The sequence below is a fragment of the Lutra lutra genome, chromosome 1, assembly GCF_902655055.1.
Source record: "Lutra lutra chromosome 1, mLutLut1.2, whole genome shotgun sequence".
Classification (NCBI taxonomy): Eukaryota; Metazoa; Chordata; class Mammalia; order Carnivora; family Mustelidae; genus Lutra; species Lutra lutra.
Genome location: NC_062278.1, coordinates 220,716,636 through 220,737,341, shown reverse-complemented (window position 1 = coordinate 220,737,341; position 20,706 = coordinate 220,716,636). Strand labels below are relative to the sequence as shown.

Sequence of the window (20,706 nt, the reverse complement as noted above, 5' to 3'; positions counted from 1 at the left end):
TCCAGATGAGAGTTCTGGATTCCTAATTCCGTCTGCAAAGACCCTTTTTCCGAATAAGGTCAGATTCACAGGTTCCAGAGGTTAGGACATGGTCACGTCTCGTGGGGGCCACCATTCAACCCGCTACGGGTCTAAAAATAGACACAGCAACACAAACCACGTAGAGAAGCTCTCTCGGGCGCCCTGCGAAGTGCTCTCCTACATCATCTCATGACACGCCCAAACGCCAGTACCATGATGTTTCCGTTTCAGAGATGGGGAAACTGAGGCCCGGCAGATCACTCACCCCGCGGTGTGTCCCCGCTCGTTAGCCTCCCAGCCAGGGTTCGAACCCCCTTCTGATCGGATTTCAGAGGTTGCACTCTTCATGCGTCCGCCAAGGCAGGGCCCCTGCGGCGCACAACTGCAGGGGGCGCCTTTCCCTCGGTGCCCACCCCCTCCCCAGCAAGTGTGTCTCGGAGGATTCGGCCTCCCCAGCACGCAGCGGGGTCCTCGGCCCGCGCGGCTTGGTCCACCGGGAGCCGCCGGCTAGGGACCCAGGGAATGGGTCCTAAAGCTATTTCCCCTCCCTCCCTCCCTCCCTCCCTCCTAATCTAGGGAATGAGGCCATCGCCGTCGTTTATTTATTTGTTTGTTTGTTCCTTGTTTTGTTTTTCAATCTGTGATGCGCCATCGGGAAATCATTTCCGCTTCTGCCCCTGGTGAGTCTCTTGGAAATACTCCCCTTTCAGCCAATGGGGAGCACCGGATTCTGGCAGGGGCTGTGCTTTTCGGTCGGCCCTGCCCCCACTCACCCACCCTGCACACAAAAGCAGCATAATTAACTGTCTCAGGGCAGCCGAGCCTCCGCCAGCTGCGAGCTGGCGAGGAGAAAACACCTCGGAGGCACGGTCTGCGGCGGTGGCAGGGGCCTGGAGCGCGGCCGGCCAAGGGGCCGCCGCCCGCTCGCTGCAGCCGTCCCCCACCTCCGGACGAAAGCGCCCATCTGCGCCGCCACGTTGCTCGGGTGACCTTCCCCGGGTTCGGAGTCCGCCCCTGCGCGCGTCCTCCTCGGATGCTCTGAAGGCCCGGGGACTGCGCTCCGAAGGCGAGGGGTGTCCGGCTGCCTCCGCGCCGGGCTCGCCTTTGTTCGCGCGTAACCGGCGGAGGCCTCCGAGGTGAGTCCCCCTTCCTTTCTCGCAGCCCTGCCCGGCGAGGTCTGTCCCGAGGCATCCGCGGCCGCAAAGCCCCTTCTGGCAGGTGGGGCGGGTTGGAGCAGGCGGGGAGCCGCGGTCTTGTGATTCTCCGGATGGCAACACAGCCATGTCTCCCGGTGCCGGGGAAAACCATCCGCAGGCATACACACCCACAGTCTGCCTTCCGTGCCCACCATGCACCTGCTCCGCGGAGGACTGCACCATTTTCAGGACGTGCTTAGAGATTAGGCTGATAAAACCCTCAGCCTCTCTCTGGGACGCTTCCTAAGAGACCGAGATGTACACGTCCCATCTCTGTGCATTCCCTATTTATAACACCGTGAGCGGATTTGGAGGAAAAAAAAAAAAAAGACTTGCTAGATGTGTACACAGAGGCTTGCCTATGGGGTGGGAAGGAAGGGAGAAGGCTGAGCACTGATTCCTCCTTCCCCGTCTGAATTTGAATGTGACACACCGGTAATTCAACAGCACAGAGCCGAGCCTCGCAGTCGAGCGGCCCCTCGCCTTGCCTCATTCTCCATCCTCAAACGTGAAGTCGGGATCTTAGGACAGGAGTGTGCAGGGCCCACGGGGACCCACCACACCCCACATTGAGAGGATCGTGGGGCCGGCATGTGTGGCTCCAGGGTCCCGGCCCTAGGTGGGATTGGGGGGGTTATGCTTCCTGGGGGCTGAGGTCACACCCGGCTCGGGATAAGGAAAACAGATGCAGAGACCTCGCTCTCCCCCGAAAGGAAATTCATTTCCATTGACCCTAACTTTCTCCTGCAGCAAGGTTCTGGGTGGTTGTTCTCGCCCCAGGCATAAGAAGAGATTTTTTTATTTTTATTTTATTTATTTATTTTTTTTTTATTTATTTTTTTTTTTGGCGTACTGCGTCTTACTGTCCCTCCTCCATGAATGAATGACGACATTCAGAACGGTGACAAGAATCCAGTGGGAAACTCTCACCCAAGTGTGTGTGGCGGGGGAGGGGGGGTGTCTAATTTTAGTTACCCCTCCCCCGCTGCCTGGCCTTCCCTCTTCCCTCTCCCGACCCGACCCGGACCCGCAACCGCGAATGCAGACCCCGCCCACGAGGGCTGCTATCCACGCCCAAACCGTTAGCCTTGCACCGGCTCTGCAGAGGGGTAGCCTCGGCATCTGGAAGGGTGGGGGGTGGGGACGGGGGGGGGGAGGGGAAGGCTTAGGTGCTGGCGTGTGCGAATAAGAACCCAGGAGCTGCTTGGAGGATGGGCAGCAAGGACACAGCGAGCGCTCTGTAGTGACTGTCAAGCCCAGCCCAAGTTCCCTTCCCAAGCGTTCAATTAAGACAGGGTTTCTCGATCTCATCTATGGGCGGTTCGACTGGATCGTTCTTGGTCCTGAGGGGGTGCATCTTGAGCCCCTTGCGGTGTTGAGCAGCATCCCTGGGCTCCGTGCACTTGATCCCAGTAGCCTCCTCCCCAAGCTGGGACACCAAAATGCCTGTAAACATTGGCAAGTGTCTTCTGGGGGAAGGGGCGAGGGCAACATTATCCGCAGTTGGAAGCCACTGGTTTCAAAGCGTGGAACCCATGGAGTTGACCAAGTTTAAGATCCTGGAATGTTATGTCCAAAAAGGTATTACATAAAGCTCCTTTCTAGTGCAACTTTTCGGTTTGCAGATGGGGCTACTGAAGCTGGGAGGGGTGACCGGGGGAGTCACTATTCAGGGTGCTGCCTGTCTCCCCATCCGGTTCCCAGCTCCTCAGAAAAATAAAAACAAAACTTGTGTTTTGTGCTTAGTAAGAATTACGACCCCAGCTTCCAGCCCCAGTCTCTTTCCATGCTGCCGGCCCTAGTCCTGAGGTCGTGGGGTCGAGACCTGCTTCTTTGTTGGGGGTAAAGGAGCAGGGCAGGTAACCTGGAGAAGGTAGAGGTGGGCTGGGGTCAACCAGGTCCTATTTGAAAGCGTCAGCCCCAGGCACCGGGGTGGTTCAGTCGGTTCAGCACCTGCCTTCAGCTCAGGTCATGATGCTGGGGTCCCAGGATGGAGTCCCGCATGGGGCTCTCTGCACAGTGGGGAGTCTGTTTCTCCCTCTGCCTCTCATCCTGCTTGTGCTCTCTCACTCTTAATCTCTGTCTCTCTCAAATAAATAAATAAAATTTTTAAAAATCTTTTAAAAGAAACCAAAAAAGAGTCCCAGCGAGGAAGCTTAAGTATATTAGTCACTAACACTTTAGTATAAATGATTTTAGTTGGATTTATTGCTTCCCAGTTTAAATCCAAGGTAAGGGAGGGATGATGAGCCCTAAGGAGAACGGATTTCAGAGCTTCATAGCGAGGTGGGCTGATACCTGGTGACTCAGCCCCTCACCTGGGTTCAAATTCCAGACCCATGTGGTGGTAGTCAGCTCTCTACATCTCTGTTTTCTCACCTGGGACCTGGGGAAACCTCCTGGGGCCCATCCCAGTGATTCAGTGTAACGAAGGATGCAACGTTCTGCATGTTGATCTGAAGGGCCACACGTGGGTGGGGGGTTGTTAGTACAATGACCATCCAGTAAGGCTTCCGTTTGGCCCACCTTCAGGGTTCATCTCTGCTTCACGTCAGTGCCTCTCCTCGGTTCTCATGGGGACCACTGAAGCCACGCTCCGGATGGAAAACGTGGATGTGAAGGAAGAATGGCAGGACGAAGATCTTCCCAGGTACCGCTTCTCTATCTCCACATCCCACCTGTCGCATTTGGTGGAGGGATGCCCACCGCTTCTCTGAGCTGGGGTGCGGGGGACGCCGCCGGTGCATGGGGCCAGGCACGTAACAAATATTTGCTGAATTTTTTTAAGATTGATTCCTCACCCCCCCACCTCCACCAAAGCCGCCCCAAACCCCCCATTCCCACGCTGTTTTAAAAGCTCTGAACATTCTTCGACAACCTTCTCATGACTGTTATGTTCTTACACGTGTTCCCATGAATCCAGGTATTACCACATTTTTTTTACCTGTGGCAGGCAGAGGGATCTCATCCTACTCCTGCTTAAAACCCCTGAAGGCAGGGGCACCTGGGTGGCTCAGTGGATTAAAGCCTCTGCCTTCAGCTCAGGTCATGATCCCAGGGTCCTGGGATGGGGTCCCGCATCGGGCTCTCTGCTCAGTGGCGAGCCTGCTTCCCCCCTCTCACTCTGCCTGCCTCTCTGCTTACTTGTGATCTCTCTCTGTCATATAAATAAATAAAATCTTAAAAAAAAAAAAAAAAACCTGCAGGCAGAGGCCCTCCCCAGGGAAAATCCCCATTCAGCCTCCCCTCCTTCTTCCATCTCTCTCCCATCACATCCCCTTCATGCCCCTCCAGTTCTAGAAGCTCCTTCCCATTCCTTCCCGGTGCTGACTGTCGGACTTTGCACTGGCTGTTCCCTCTGCCTGGAATGCCCTTCGCAGACACCGTGCTTCCCTTGCTTCCCTCGGATCTCGGCGCACAAGCTTCCCTCCCGGAGGGGACCTCTTGGGGCCATTCATCACCCACTGGCTCAGTCCCTGAATGGTTTCCTTCCTAAACAGCGGCCCCCAAAGACTTCCACATCCTAATCCCCGTGCCCTGCGATTGTTCCCCTGCACAGCAAAGTCACTCTGCAAATGTGATGAAGCTAAGGACCTCAAAATGGGGACATGACCCTGAGCTGTCCCCACGTCATCGCAAGGGTGCTTCCGAAAGCTCGAAGGGAGAGCCTGTCTTCAAACCTTTCCCAGATTCTCCCTTCGAGCTTTCAGAAGGAACCGGCCCTGCCCACACCTTGCCTTCAGCCCCGTGAAGCCGATTTCGGACTCCCTCCGGCCTCTGGAATGGTACGAGAACGAATGTGTGCTGCTGTAAGCCACTAAGTGCACGGTGGTTCTTAGCCACAGGACACTCGGCAAGTCTAATACCTTAAATACGTCACATAAGTATCTTGTTTGTAGTGTTTCCCCCACCAGACCCACCCCCCCCAGCTGGGGCATTGGGTTGGATTGCCATTGTATGCAGCAAGAGGACAGACCCCGGCGCACGGTCGGCGCTCAGTAGCTATTGAGCAAGCGGGGGACGGTCACGGGCAGGAGTAAGACGCCGTGCGGGAAGGGAGTGGAGACATGTGAGCCACCAGGCCTCGTGTCCCTCTGTTTGCTCCTTGGGGTGGCCTGGGGTAAGGAACGTAGTTGGCACAGGCTCCCTTAATCCGATGGCGGGACACTCGGCCCGCCTCCGTCCTTCCGTAACAGTGTACCGCAGGGGCTGATGCCCAGGAGCTCATGATGTAACCGTCCCTCTGCAAAAGCACATGGGAAGAGGGTCTCCAGCTCCAGAAAATCCCAGCCCCTGAGGGGCCGAAGACTTCCTTGTGCCTCAGTTTCTGTGTCTGTGAAGCGGGGAAGTTAATCCCTCGCTCGCAGAGCCGTTGGGGGACCTGGCTGAGGCGTGCGGCACGAGGGGGCAGGGGTGGGCTCTCCGCGTGAGGCAGGCCACAGAACGCATAGTCCCCCTCCGACGGGTTATCTCAGCGGGGCCTTGTTCATCCCGCTCCCTGCCCTTCCCCCCCCCCACCATGTAAAAGCCAGCCCCCTCCCAAACCTTGCTGAGAGGAATGGGGCAGCTGCAGATGCGAATTTCAAGTGAGTCTCTCCAGCTGCAGAGGGTCCCTCTCCGGGTTCAGTGGGCCAGTGTCTGCGGCACAGTGGCCCCACTGTGCAGCCCTGGGGCGGGAGCCAGTCCTCAGCCGCAGCATCTGCCTTCCTCGCTCCGCAAGACGGGAGAGCAGCTCCTTGCTGGGGCAGCCGGGTGCCCGACCACAGAAGCTCTTCTGTCTGGTGCCCGACAGCCCGCAGTTCTGTTCCTTCCAGCTCAGTGATCCCTCCCCGGAGGCATCGTCCAGCTCAGGGTGCCCGAGGGCTGGCCCTGTGCCCACAGCCCCTCCTGCCACCATGACCTTGTACCATCTTTCTTCACCTCTCCCCCAGAGGGCAGCCCGGAGAGGATGTAGCTCGCCGCTTTTTATCTCCATTCTCTGTAAGGCTCTGCACCCACTGTATGCCAGGCCCTGGGCAAGACACTGGGGACACACAGCAAACAAGACAAGACAGCCTTGTGGGGCATTCAGTCTGGGGCAGAAACACGCTTTTCCCTTGTGAACTTATAAACTTATAAACCCAATATAAAACTGAAGCTGGGTTCATGGTAGCTGGGGGAATGCCTAGACCTGGGGGCCGGCGTGTCTGAACAGGTTGGAGAGAGTAGAGAGGTTGGGGAGGGCACTGGTCCTAAGCTGTGAAGGATGAAGAAGGCTAGGGGTAGGGGCTGAGCATTCGAAGCTCGGAGAGCAGTGTGTGCAAAGGCCCTGAGGCCAGTGGAAGCAGGTTGAGAGATGGACAGAAAGCTGAGGGGGCATCTTGGTCAGCATCTCACAGCTAAGGAGAGGCAGGGACAGGGGTGGACAGATGCCTGACTGGTGCCTCAGTCTGCCCTTCCCTCCACAAGCAAGTGGCCGTGGGTTTTGTTTGTAATTTTTTATTCTGATATAGTTCTAAACTTAGAATAAAAAAATTACAAGAATAGTGTAAGGCATATCTGTAGACTTTTCCCCAGATTTGCCAATTAGAATTACACTCCCTTTGCTTTCTTCTTCCCTCCCCCATCTCTCCTTCCCTCCTATGTCTCTCCCCTTTCTGTGTCTCTCTCTGTCTCTCCCTCCCTCCTTGGTCTCTCTGCCCCTCTTCCTGTTTGTATCTCTCTGTCCCTGCCTGGGGCCATGCCAGAGCATTCTCTCTCCCACAGCCCAAGACACACGCAGAGCTGATTTCATGTGGCACACACCCCAACCGTCCCAAACATGTGTGGCCACTATGGGTTCAGGGCACGAAGTGGTAGAGGGCTCTGAGCACCACTGCGCCCTCCTCAGCTCTGCCCTTCTCTGTCCTGTGCTCCAGACGAGCCGGCTCATGGCTTCTGGTCTCCTCCTCAGTCCCAGTCTGCTTATGCTGACAAAACAGGGTTCCAGTGACAATTACGCTCGCACCTTCCTGGAGGCAGGAAGTCAGGTCAGGGGGCCGTCAGGGTTGGGCTCAGTGAGGGCTCTTTTCCGGGCTTGTAGTCGGCTGCCCTCTGGCCATCATGGTCTTTCCTCTGTGCTCACTCCCGAGCAGAGAGATCACTCCTGTCGCTCCCCCTTCTTCTTTTTTTAAAGATTTTATTTATTTATTTGACAGACAGGGATCACAAGTAGGCAGAGAGGCAGGCAGGGGTGGGGGGGAGGAAGCAGGCTCCCCGCTGAGCAGAGAGCCCAATGTGGGGCTCGATCCCAGGACCCTGGGATCATGACCTGAGCTGAAGGCAGAGGCTTTAACCCACTGAGCCACCCAGGCGCCCCAGTCGCTCCCGCTTCTTATAAAGCACAACCTGATGGGATCAAGGCCCCCTTTGTGATCTCCTTTAACCTGACTGCCTCTTAAAGGCCCATCTCCAAATGCAGTCACATTGGGGTTTGGTCCTTCAGTATGTGAATTTGGGTGTGGGGGTGGGGAACGTGATTTAGTCTGTAACGTCCTCTTTGCAAAGACCCAGCCCGACTGCAGGGTGTGTAGTTGGGTGGGGGCAGGGCTGTGGTGCCCCCCCAAGGTCTGGGGAACCTCCCTGAGGCTGTGGTGCGGGGGGGGGACCTCGAGGGGGATGAAGGGACAGGGGTGTTGGACCTTACCGAGAAGGCACAATGGCACATCTGTCCAGACATCTAGAAACCACCAAGTGGCCAACGAGTAACCTTTTAGACCTTTCTGGTTCCCTGGGCTGGGCTTTGGGGATGTCATGCTGTGAGGCCCCAACATTGTCAGCCCAGTCTCTAGCCTCGGAAAAGCCTCCCTCCACCCAGAAAGAGACTGTGTGTTTGCCGCGCACCAGAAACGGCCTCAGGCCGGCAGAGATGGAGGCTCGCCATCCCCAGAGGGGAGACTGAGGCAGCAATGCCCAAGCGCGATGCCCTCCAAGTCCTGGAGCACAGGCAGGGCAGGGGACATGGTCAAAGTGCATCTCCAATTCCCTTGTCTCATGCCCTGGAAATCCAAAGCCAGAGGCTGGAATGTGAGGGCGGACTTGAGCCAGGAGCGGCCTGTGAGGTCTGCCCTGTTGAGCCGCAGAGACACTCCAAATTGCTGGTGCTCCCGCTGGTCCTTCCCAGCACTCACAGTTGTGCCCTCACCCAGTCTGTCCTTCCACCAGCTGCTTCTCTGAGGGCCGGGCCCGTGACTCCCCAAAGCAAGATAGGAAGAGGCACGGCACGTCCTTGCAGGAGGCCAACAGAGAAAGCAGGAAGCAGCACCCTGGACAGAGGGGTGATAGGTGCAAAGGCACTGGGGCATAGGAGGCCTTGGTGTGGTAGGGAATGCAGCCCCGGAGCCCAGCTAGGTGGCAGGAATGGGGTAGAGGGCTCCCAGATGTCGTGAGCTGGAGGGGTGCCGGTGAGAGATCTGGATTCCATGCTGCGGGCTGCATGGGACAACAGAGCTGGGTTCTAGAGGCTAGAAATCCAAAGTCAAGGTGTCACCAAGGCCCTGCTCCCTCTGAAGGGGACGCTCCTTCCTGCCTCTCTCAGCTTCTGGGCAGCCTACAATCCTGGGGCTTCCCTGCAGTCTGTCTCTTCCTCACGTGGCCCCATCCCTGTGTCTGCATCCAAATTCCCTGGTTCTCATCCACATGCCGCTCACCAGATTTAGGGCCCCGTTAATCCAGGATGACCTCTTCATACCATAATTACGTCTGGAGCAGGCCGCCCTCCATCCCCTCCCCTCCCCCATTACCCATCCCCCTCCCCCATCCTCCATCCCCTCCCCCCCACCCCACTGGCGCCTTTCTGATCTGTTCCTTGTTCTCTCCAAGCTCATTCCCGCCTCAGAGCCTCTGCCCAAATGGAGTGTCCTTGCCCCGGGCTTCCCACACTGCCAGCCTCCTGCTTTCAGGGATCCGTTCAAAAGTCGCCTCCTCAGGGGCGTCTGGGTGGCTCAGTGGGTTAAGCCGCTGCCTTCGGCTCAGGTCATGATCTCAGAGTCCTGGGATCAAGCCCCGCATCGGGCTCTCTGCTCAGCAGGGAGCCTGCTTCTCCCTCTCTCTCTCTCTGCCTGCCTCTCTGCCTGCTTGTGATCTTTCTGTCAAATAAATAAATAAAATCTTTAAAAAAAAAAAAGTCGCCTCCTCAAAGATGCCTTCCCTGACTGCCCACCACTGCACCTCCTCTCCTCCCAATTCTTCTGGCTTATTTGTGGCGAATATCACCCTCGGCTTCCTTCATCTATTGGTTTACTCCATTGTTAACTTTCTCTCCTCCAGTATCAGTCAGCGTCCCTGCAAAGAAGCAGAACCAATAGTTTTCCATTTTCTACATATATGATATATATTACTCATCATATTTATGTTAAAAGTTATACAATAATTACATAACATGTCATATTATATAATTATATATTGATATAGAAACTACTTGGGGCACCTCGGTGGCTCAGAGAAGCCTCTGCCTTCGGCTCAGGTCGTGATCCCAGGGTCCTGGGATGGAGGCCCGCATCGGGCTCCCTGCTCGGCGGGGAGCCTGCTTCTCCCTCTGCCTCTGCCTGCCTCTCTGCCTACTTGTGCGCTCTCTCTCTGTCAAATCTATAAGTTAAACATCTTAAAAAAAAACCAGAAATTATTTATATTTGTGTTACTGCATTTGTTAATTTACCATTCTTTGTTAACATATACTATTATTATATTTTTATGTTACACGTACAATTATGTGCAATTACATATAATCATATATATAATTACATGTATATTTTATATGTAATATATAGAATATATTATATATTTTCTATATTATTTTGTACATAAGTATGTATCTCTATCTTTATTTTGAAAGAGGGAGCAGGGCGAGGGCAGAGGGAGAGAGAGACTCCCCGCTGAGCACGGAGGCCCCTGCGGGGCTCCCTCTCAGGGCCCCCGAGATCATGACCTGAGTCAAAATCAAGAGCCGGACGTTTCACCGACTGAGACGCCCCGGCGCCCCGAGGAGGTATATTTTCCATCTCGCGACTTACTCCAAGGCAGCGGCTCACAGCCTGCGGGGACCGGCGTGTCTGAAATGCCCAGGGCAGGCTGGAGTCTCCCGTGGTAGTGAGGACAAAGCTGCTTCTTCATCGGGGAGACCTTGACGTCCGTCGGTGGCAGGAGACCCGCCTTGTTGAGTGTAGTGTCTTTCCCTTGGCGTCCCAGGATGGGGGATGTCCATCTACCAGGCGTCTTGACAGCAGCCCCTGGGTGGTCCATCGACTCACTGTTCCTGCAGCCTGGCCGGGGAGTCTGTCCTCGCTCTGCTCGGGTTGGGGATGTATCCCGGAGGTCCGACACCCAACATGCCTTTGTTAGTTGAGTGGAAAGGAAGGGCTAGTTCCGTTCCCATTTTACAGATGCGGAAAACCGGCTCAGCGGGAAGGGTACCACCCACACGCGTCACCCTGGAAAGTGGCAGAGCGGGAGTGTGCTTCCAGGCTCTCTCAGACACCCGCTCCGCCTCCCTGGGGCCTCAGTCTCCCCGTCTGCACCAAGCAGCTAGATGCTTTCCCCACCTTGACCTTTCCGCTGTCACCGGGCCACGTTCTGCTAGGTTGTAGCCGACATGTGATTTACGGTGGACCCGTCCAGGGTGGGGTGGCTGCATCACATCCTGATAGGAACAGGACAGCCCGGGCTGCAAAACTGTGCAGCTTCCCTCCGGCAGGGGGGAGACGGGGGCAGGACAGGTGGTCCAGAGGCCCAGGCTCCCAGGCTGGTGGATTTTTCCCTGATGTCCCCACTGGGGTCGGTGCCCGTGCGCCGAACGAGCACCAGGGGGAGGTAGAGAGCAACGACTGGCACCAGCTCCGCCCCCGGGTTGTAACTCCTCCCCTCCGGGGAGGGGTGGAGGTCAGAGGCCAGCCTCAGTTTCCTCCTCTGCGCAGTGGGCTCCTCCCTGCCTCCTAGAGGTGCTGTGAGGAGCGGGTATGAACATCCCCAGCAGGCCCGCCGCGGGCGCCCTGCTCGTGCGGTGAGTACGATTCCGGCTCGCCCCGCACGGGAATCGCAGCCGGAGACCGCGGCGGGCGCCGGGCCGGCGGTGGACAGGACCGTAGGGAGCCAGAATGACGTGCCAGCACCCAGGGGAGCGGCCCGCAATTCGCTCCTGGCGCTTGGTTACCACTCACAGACGGCAGGGCCGTGGTTGAAAAAAGACAAAAATCCAAAATGTTTGTGGCTCGTCTCTGATCCGACCGCAAATTAAAGTGTCTTCCAGGGCCGCGTGGGCAGGACGAGACCTGCCGCGGGGCCACCGCCGTCAGTCTGCCGCCTGGGGTAAGCTGGCAGGTGGCAGGTGTGTTTCTGGGCTCTGGGGCCCTGGGCTCTGTGGGTCACTCCCGTGGAGCTGCAGACCAGGGCTAGCAGCAGGGACTCGCAGCGGGTGTGTCTGCCTTGTCGGCCTCTTCTGACCTCATTCCAAGCTTGTTTTTCTTTTTTAAAATTTTATTTAATATTTGACAGAGAGAGAGAGAGAGAGAGAGAGCACGGCCAGAAGCAGGGGGAGGGGCAGAGGGAGAAGCAGGCGACCCGCTGAGCAGCAGTTGTGGGCACACAACTCAGTTGCGTTTGGTACATTTACGATGTTAAGCAGCTCTCACCTCTATTGAGTTCCTGAACATTCCACCTCCCCAAAATGAAAACTCGTCCCCCTTGGCAGCCACTTGTCACCCCCATCCCCCAGCCCCCACAAGCCCCCTTCCCGTCCCGTCTGTGGAGGAGCCTGGTCTGGGCGTGTCACACGCATGGGCTCACACCCTGTGTGGCCTCCTGTGTCTGGTTCCCTCCCTGCGCGTCGTGGGCTCGGGGTCGGGTCCGGGGCTGCGCGTGGAGGTGCCTCGCTCCTGCTGGGGCCGGGTGACCTGCCCGTGCGTGGGGGACACCCCGCGTGTATCTGTGCATCTGTCAGTGGACATTTGGGGTGCTTCCACGTTTTGACTGCTGTGACTCCTGTCACTGTGAACACTGGGGTGTGAGCCTTCGTGTGGACGTATGTCGTCCCTTCCTGTGGGACTTTCCAATGCGGCCCTTTGACCTGCATGGGAGCAGAGCGAGGTTCCGTCCTTCCCTTACCCCCCCAGACCCTCCACTGCACCTGGGCGGGGAGTGTTTGCTCAAGGAACCCTAGATGTTTGCGGAGTGGGAGGAAGGCGAGCAGAAGAGGGAGAAGCAAACCAGCCCCGCGCCCAGAGGAACAGGTCCTCAAAAGGGAAGGAACGCACCGTCCATCCCCTCCTCTCCTGCTGAGTGTCCCAGGGGAGGCAGTGCTTCCCCGGGCCAGCACGGCCTGCGGCTGGGGCCTCTGGGAGCCTTTGGGCTTTGCAAAAGTCCTGCCTCCAACCCAGTATCTCCCAGGAGCAAAGGACCTGCGCAGCGCGTGGGTCAAACTCCGGCAGCATGAGCGTTCGCTCCCCGGAGGGGCCCAGGTATCACCAAGAAAAAAAAAAAAGGTTTTATTTTGGGGCACCTGCGTGGCTCAGTCGGGTGAGCAGCCGACTCCTGCTTTCGGCTCAGGTCATGGTCTCAGGGAAGTGAGACTGAGCCCCCGTCGGGCTCCCTGCTCAGTGCAGGGTCTGCTTGTTCTTCTCCCTCCGTTCAACCCCTGCTCGCTCTCTCTGTCTCTCTCTCAAATAAATAAATAAATAAAATCTTTAAAAAAGGTCTTATTTTGCAAATCCACGCTGAGCCGAGGATTAAAGGGATACAAACGCATAGTTGGCGGTGTTATTTAAAAAAGAAAAAAACTTGCCCTTTTAGGGGTCTTAGATTTACAGGGACGCCTGGGTGGCTCAGTCTGACTCAATCTTGGTTTAAATCATCGTCTCCGGGTTCAGAAGGTCGAGCCCCGCGTCCGGATCCACGCGTAGCGGGCACTCTGCTCCCTCCCTCTTCCCCTCCCCAACCTCCATACGTCTCTCTAAATAAATAAGTAAAGGGAAGAAGTTTTAGAATTACAGAAGAGTTCCAAAAATATTACAGAAAGTTTCCACATATTCTGTATGTGGCTTGTCCTGTGATTCACGTCTTGCCTTAGAAGGGTGCTTCTGTCACAAGTAATAACCCACGTTGATGCGTTCTCAGTAAGCAAACTCCACAATCTATTCCGATTTCCTCAGTCTCACCCAGTGTCCCTTTTCCGTCCCAGGACCCTGTCTCAGGCTCCCACGTGACAGAGTCGTCACGTCTCCTTGGGCTCCTCCGGGCTGGGACTGTTTCTCAGACTTCCCTAGTTTTTGGTGTCCCTTGACGGTGGCGCAGGGGACGGGGCAGGGGTTTGGTAGGAAGCCCCTTCCCTGGATTCGTCTGGGGCTTTTCTCACGGTGAGACCTGGGGGGGGATGGGCTTGGGGAGGAAGATCCCCGAGTCAAGTGTCCTTCTCCTGACGCCATCTTGGGGGACGGCTTGTCACCCGGACGTTGCCTCGGTCCCCTGGCTGCGGTGAGCAGTCAGGTGTCACCCCTGCTTGGTCACTAGCTACGCATTTGCATGCCATCCCCCCTCCCCAGCCCAAGCTTACAGGAAGGACTCCCTTGACATTCGTTGGACATCTTCTGCACTGAAATTTTGTCTCGTCTCCCTATTTATTCAGTCATTTATTTACCTCTTCATGGACTCATGGACGCTCCATTTTATACCTCTGGCTTCCAGTCCGATGCCCTGTGATGTATTCTGTCGCTCGAACCGTTCAGGCGCTGACCGCGGCGAGCTCTTTTGGCTGATGCCGTGTTTCCTCGACAGCTTTTTGCCACATTTAGTAGCCAAAATTCGTCGGAGGCCCAACTCTGCAGGGCCCCCCGGAAAGCACTGCGTCTGTTCCAAAGAGAAATTGTGACCCTGCATGAGACCCTCTTTCTCTCTGGGTTTTGGCTTTCTGCCTCCAAGAGGAGGACAGAACAGCCTGATGTCCACGAGACGACCTGAAGGGAGCCCTCCGGCTCTCATGTGTTATGATCTCCCGGCCGACGAGCAGGTGCGTTCCATCCGGGCGACTCCCCAGAACTAACCGAGTCTTTTGCTGTTTGCTCCCTGTGCTCCGGTGGCGGATGTCTGCAGGCCACTCCCAGAAGAGACAGGGATGGACCCTCTTGGCAGCCCCACAGAAGACACGTCCTGTAAGTGTCCCCTTAAGCATGCGGCAGCGGGCGCGCTATTTCCAGATCTCGCTCTGCCTGAGGCTGAGACTATACCCGGGTCAGAAGCCATGCCTCCCAGGCAGAGTGTCAGGGAAGGGGGTTGTTCTGCTCGGAGGCCTGGAGGGAAAATAGCCAGTGTGGGTGAGAGACGTGTGGGCCCGGTCACGAAGCTGGCACGTGGTGTTGCTGTGTGTCCTTGAGCTGGTTGCTCAGCCTCTCTGTGCCTCCAAGTGCTTATCTGTTAAATTCAGGTAGTGAGCTTCCTGCAGAAAGGGGCATGTAAGGATTTAATGAGATGACATATATAAAGTGCCCAGGGGTTACCCAGCACAGTCAGTCTTGGGAAGGCTCTGCTGCCCTAAGCACTCAAGAAGGCTCAAGGCTCTGAGGTTCCAGACCCCAGAATTCGGAGATAGGGGGTCCAGGATAGCGAGAGGAGCTTCCCTGAACATGTGTTCTCCTCCGTGGCATCTGTTCAGAGTCTTGCTGGGGGCCTTCCTTCTGCCTGCATCTCCCCTGTGTGGCTCACCATGGCATCCAACTTTTTAGAGGAAAGACTGACCAGAGAGGGACACTGTACACTTGTACACTTGTACACATCCCCAACATCACACAGCACTAAGAGCCAGGTCTGCCTATGAGCCAGAGACAGAGACCAGCTTGTCCCAGTTTTCTGGGGCACCCTAGAGGACCAGTCCTCCTTCTGACCTGAGCACCAGGCTCTGCCTGCTGTTGTCACATCCCCAGATCTTGGGTTCATCCCCTTTCGACCCTGTCTCCTACTTCTGTACAGTGAGGGCTGCGTCATAACGTACCCCCCTTCCTAGGTGTGGCTGGCTGAATAAGAGCCCCCAAAGATATCCAGATCCTAATCCTGGAATCTGCGAATGTGTCCTCACATGGCCAAAGGGACTTTGCCGATGAGATTTATTTAGTACAGGAGATGGAGAGGACATGCTGGTTAATTTTATGTGTCCACGTGGCTGGGCCACAGTACCCAGAGATGTGGTCAAGCATTATTCTAGATGTTCCCCCTGAGAGTCACTTTTTTTTTTTTAAGATTTTATTTATTTATTTGTCAGAGAGAGAGAGAGAGCGCGAGCACAGGCAGGCAGAGGCAGAGGGAGAAGCAGGCTCCCTGCTGAGCAAGGAGCCCGATGTGGGACTCGATCCCAGGACGCTGGGATCATGAACTGAGCCGAAGGCAGCTGCTGAACCAGCTGAGCCACCCAGGCGTCCCTGAGAGTCACTTTCTTCATGAGATTAACACATAGATGAGTGGATGTTGAGTAAAGCAGATTGCACCATAATGTGGGTGGGCTGCATCTAATCAGTTGAGGGACGTTAAGAGGCGGAAGATTCAGGTGTGGTTCATCCCGGGACAAAATCCCTCTTCAGCTGTGAACGTGTGACACCCAACAGGTTCTCTACTTCCAAAATATAATGATGGGACAGGTCGGGGATAAATAGCCTCATTCCAAAAAGGAGAAATGGGAGGGAAGAAAAAGATCGTCTGTCCCAGCGAGTCCGAAGCTTGGCAGCACATATTTTGTTAGGCTTTTTTTTTTTTTTTTAAGTGCAAATTCTATTGGATTTTAAGGCTGGAGAACAATGCTCTTTGGCTCAGTGCTCTTTCCTGCAGGCCCGCCGGGGGCATCGCCACTGCCTAGCTTCCCTGCTGGGGGAGAGTGTTGTGTGGAAACCCCCAGGCTCCCTGCCACTGTGCTGTGACCTGCAGCTCTACCCGCTCAGGGAGCAGGAGCCCTGTTTCCAGCTTAGGGCTGGAGAAATTGAAAGGAAAAAGAAAAGTGAGGAGCTCGTCCATTTACTTACAGATCGCTGAATGTGGTCTCTCCCACGGGCTCCTTTACTTTGTGCTCGCTGTCCACCAATGAAGCTGGGGTGACTTCCCAGGGTCTCTGGGAGGGTAGACTCTTTCCCTCTAGCTGGCTTGGGGACTGCAGGTGGGGGGCCCTTTCCTCGAACAGAAGGTAACCTCCATCACCCCCGTGGGGCCAACTCTTCACAGCTCTCTGTGGGATCCACTAGGGGCAGCTAGGGTGGAGAGGGACGTCGTTTTTACAAGGAGACCAGAGTCCCAGCTAGGACTGTCCAGGAGAAAGCAGCTCAAACCATGAGGCACGCCCATCCTGACCAGCTCAGGAGAGATCTGGAAGGACCCGCCCCCTCTGGGCCTCAGTTTGCTCACCTGATAAAGGGCATAATAACAGAACTTGCCTCACACGGGTCTTGCAAAATTGCAACCTGAGAGCACTTTGCAGAGGGCCTGGCTCACGTGGCGTGGTCCGTGTCGGTCATTAAAGAGGTGAACATCACGGGGAGGTAACAAGTAGCACAGGGGACGTTCTCTGCTGCCGTATCCAGAGGCAACAGCGCTTGCAGATACTGGCGGGTCCAGAGCAGGGAAGGCTGCCCGGGGGCTGGTCCGCGGCCGTCCGTGTGACCCTGACCCGACTCCCCCCGCGTTGAGGCCCATCCGGCAGACAGAGAGGCGATGTGTGTGCAGGGTAAAATGTTGCAGCCTTGAACCCTGCCTGCCCCAAAGGATGGCCTCTGACTTCTGACCATTCCACACGATGGGGCGGAGCTCTCGCCAGGTCAGGAGACGGGGAGGGGGACAAGGAAAGAAGAAGTGACAATGATTTCATCTCATTTTCCTGTTTTCCGAACAGCCCCTCCCAACACGTTGAACTTCAACGGAGCTCATCGGAAGCGGAAGACGCTGGTCGCCCCGGAGATCAACATCTCCCTGGACCAGAGCGAGGGCTCCCTGCTGTCTGACGACTTCCTGGACACCCCTGACGACCTGGACATCAACGTGGACGACATCGAGACCCCCGACGAGACTGACTCGCTGGAGTTTCTGGGGAACGGCAACGAGCTAGAGTGGGAAGGTGAGGCCCGGGCCGCTCGCTCCATGCCCTCGGGCTCCCGTGGGCCGGGGCCACCAACCGGGGCTCACCGAGCAGTGCCCAGAGCGTGCGTCCCCTGCTGCGATGCCCCACGCATTTCTCTGGTGGACTTGCGGGGTTTTCGTGGCTTCCGCGTGGTTCTCAAATGTGACCGAGTCCGAAGTGAAAGGTTTCCCACCGATGGCACAGGTGTGTGGGGGGACAATTTGTGCAGGAGCAGGTCCTGACTGGGGGGCCGGGAGGGTGGCGGGGATATGGCAGGAGAGGTGGCGTCCAGCTGGCAGGAAGACGGACGCTAGACAACATGAGCACAAGCTCGTTGCTGTTGGCTGCCAGTGCTAAGAGGGAAGTAGAGTGAGGGGTTGGGACAGGACAAGGCGTGCAGGGGTCTTGCCTGAGGGGCGGTCCTGCCCCAGGGGTCATGGGGTCATGTCTGGGAATGTCTGGGGCTGTCACACTGGGAGTGCCCCGGCATTGAGTGGGGGGCCCACGAGACCCGCTCAGCACCCAGGATGCCCCGAATTTTCTGCAGTGCCAAGAGGGAGAAGAATTAGTGTTACCAGTTTGTTTGTTTATTTTTAAAAGATTTTATTTATTTATTTGATGGGGGGCGGGGCAGTGGGGAGCAAGAAAGCAGGAGCAGGAAGGAGGGGCGGAGGCAGAGGGAGAAGCAGGATCCCCGCTAAGCAGGGAGCCCGATACAGGGCTCCATCCCAGGACCTTGGGATCGTGACCTGAGCTGAAGGCAGACTCTTCACTGACTGAGCCCCCCAGGCGCCCCTGGTGTTACCTCTTTAGATGTTTGCTGGAATTCAGCCGCGCCCAGCCCTGGGCTTCCTGGCGCTGGGGGTTTCCATCACTGTTCCAACCTCCCTGCATAGTATAGGTGTTCAGAGGCTCTGAGTTCAAAACCAACAGAGTGTTCTGGGGGGCCAGCAAAGGGGGAGCCCCAGAGGGCTTCCTGGAGGAGGCAGCATTTGGGCTGAGCCATGGAGGGAGAGTAGGAGGGGCAAACGGACAAGCAGGGCCTCTGGGCAGGGAGAAGCACATGGACTAGTGTCACGGGAGAAAGATGAGGGTCACGCATCCACCGGCAGCAGGGGAGAGGGGAACAGGCGAGAGGACAAAAGGTGTGGACTCAGGCATCCCTTATGCTCGCCCCGGCCTCCTTCCAGATGACACCCCCGTGGCTGCTGCCAAGAACATGCCCGGGGACAGCGCAGACCTGTTTGGGGACGGTGCAGCGGAGGACGGCAGTGCTGCCAATGGGCGCCTGTGGAGGACGGTGATCATCGGAGAACAGGAGCACCGAATCGACCTGCACATGATCCGGCCCTACATGAGGGTGGTGACACACGGAGGTGAGAGCGCAACCCTCGGGCTCCTCCTGGCTCCTGCCAGCCAACTGCAGATCATCAGAGGCTCTCTGTGGACCTCAGTCTCTTCATCTGAGTCGTAGGGATGTTCAGTCTCTGGGGCAGGCAGGGATAGGCTGGGCGCACTCAGGGGTTTGCTGGCTCCCCCAGCCAAGGTGCTGGGACTCGGAGCTGTACCCTCTGGGAAGGGGTCTGGCTGGCGAGGAGGTAGGGGCCTGGGCTAGAGCAGGGCCCAGCTCAGAGCGCCAGCCACTACCTGGCCGCCTCTCTCCAGGGTACTACGGCGAAGGTCTCAACGCCATCATCGTGTTTGCCGCCTGTTTCCTCCCGGACAGCAGCTCCCCCGACTACCACTACATCATGGAGAACCTCTTCCTGTAAGTGGCCCTCGACCCCGTTCGTCCCACGCCAACGGTTCCCTCAGCGGCTGGAATGGGCCATCATCACCTCCAGCCTCGGGGCCCAGCGCTTCCTACAGGAAGACAGAGTCCACCACGATCAGCTGGCCCTGGGGGGAGGGGCTGTGGCTGTTCAGGCTACAGGGGCAGCACCTGCGACCCAGGGAGGTTACGTCACCGGGCCAGGGACCCCCAGGTGAAATTGAGGGATGACAGACACTGACGCCAGCCCTGGCCCGTCCCAGAAGGGGCTCCGTGATCACGATCACTTCTATGTGCGTTCTTAGGAAGATTCCCTTCTTACTGGGTGGGGCTGGGGTGCCGGCTGGTTCAGAGGATGACGGGTCAGAGCAGGAAGAAGCCCCAGAAACCAGGGAGCCCCCACCCCACCCCACCCGGCTTACCGGTGGGGAACTAGACGTTGAGCCAGAGGAAAGGATTTTTCTAAAATCACTCAGGGAGGGTGGAGGCAGGAACAGGCCCGAGACCCCTCACGTCTGTGCACTGGGCTGTCAGTGGGGGCTGTACGTTCCCTGGGCTGTACCTGGGGCTGTGAGACCCGCCCCGTGTCCAGATTCCCGGAGATACTAAGGAGCTCATGCCTGTAAAACACGTGGTGCCTAATAAGTGCTCCATAGGGTAGAGAGTGGTCCTATGCGCTATGGTTCTGTGCACTGACACTGATATTGGGGGCGGGGGCTAGGATGGCCACGCGCAGGCAAGCATGTGTCCCAGGGGTTGCATCGCGGGGGGCCGGGGCTCCCTAACTCTGCCCCCCCCCGCCCCCGTCTCCGTGCCCCCCCCCCACCCCGTGAGCAGGTACGTCATCAGCAGCCTGGAGCTGCTGGTGGCGGAGGATTACATGATCGTCTACCTGAATGGCGCCACGCCCCGCCGCAGGATGCCGGGCATCGGCTGGCTGAAGAAGTGTTACCAGATGATCGACAGGAGGTGCGTGCGCGCCCGGCTGCCGGGAAACGGGGTCCCCTGGGAGGCGGCGCGGTCCTCACCCCGCCCCCCCCAGGACCACAGCGGGCGGTCGGAACCGGGGCGCCCCGGGAGATGGTTCGGGAACGGGAGGTGGCTCGGGGACTAAACGTCAGGGCGGCCGTTCACAGGCTGGGCGCAGGGCCCAGCCTCACAGCCCACGACCCCCCACCCTGAAAACCGAGCCTGCAGTCAGCGGGGAGCACCGGGGAGGCGGCACCTGTTAGCTCCGCCCTCTCCGGGGCCTTTCCTCTGCCCCCCCAGATTGCGGAAAAACCTGAAGTCGCTCATCATCGTGCACCCGTCCTGGTTCATCCGCACTGTGCTGGCCATCTCCCGCCCCTTCATCAGGTAAGCACTGCCCCCGTGCCCGCCCCTCCGGGTTGTACACGTCCCCTGTTGTCATTTGTATTGGGCACTGCTCTGCGCCGACTGTGTATTATTGCTTTTTTGTTTCAAGATTTTATCAGAAAGAGAGAGCGCTTGCGCATGCGCACAAGCAGGGGGAGCAGCAGGCAGAGGGAAGGAGAAGCGGGCTCCCGGCTGTGCCGGGAGCCCCATCCGGACCCTGAAAATGGGACCTGATGCTTTAACCGCCTGAGCCACCCAGGCGCCCCTGT

General features: G+C 57.2%; 1 protein-coding gene across 1 annotated transcript in view; it reads left to right on the top strand.

Moving 5' to 3' along the window:
- The first annotated feature begins 542 nt into the window (after positions 1-542).
- ATCAY (ATCAY kinesin light chain interacting caytaxin) overlaps positions 543-20,706 on the top strand; it is a 30,104-nt gene continuing 9,940 nt past the window's right edge. The window contains exons 1-8 of the mRNA XM_047706108.1: positions 543-1,157; positions 3,750-3,867; positions 14,313-14,371; positions 17,086-17,307; positions 18,501-18,686; positions 18,976-19,078; positions 19,919-20,050; positions 20,351-20,437. Coding sequence (XP_047562064.1) covers positions 3,791-3,867; positions 14,313-14,371; positions 17,086-17,307; positions 18,501-18,686; positions 18,976-19,078; positions 19,919-20,050; positions 20,351-20,437 — 866 coding nt within the window. The 5' untranslated portion in view covers positions 543-1,157; positions 3,750-3,790. The remainder of the gene's footprint in view (positions 1,158-3,749; positions 3,868-14,312; positions 14,372-17,085; positions 17,308-18,500; positions 18,687-18,975; positions 19,079-19,918; positions 20,051-20,350; positions 20,438-20,706) is intronic.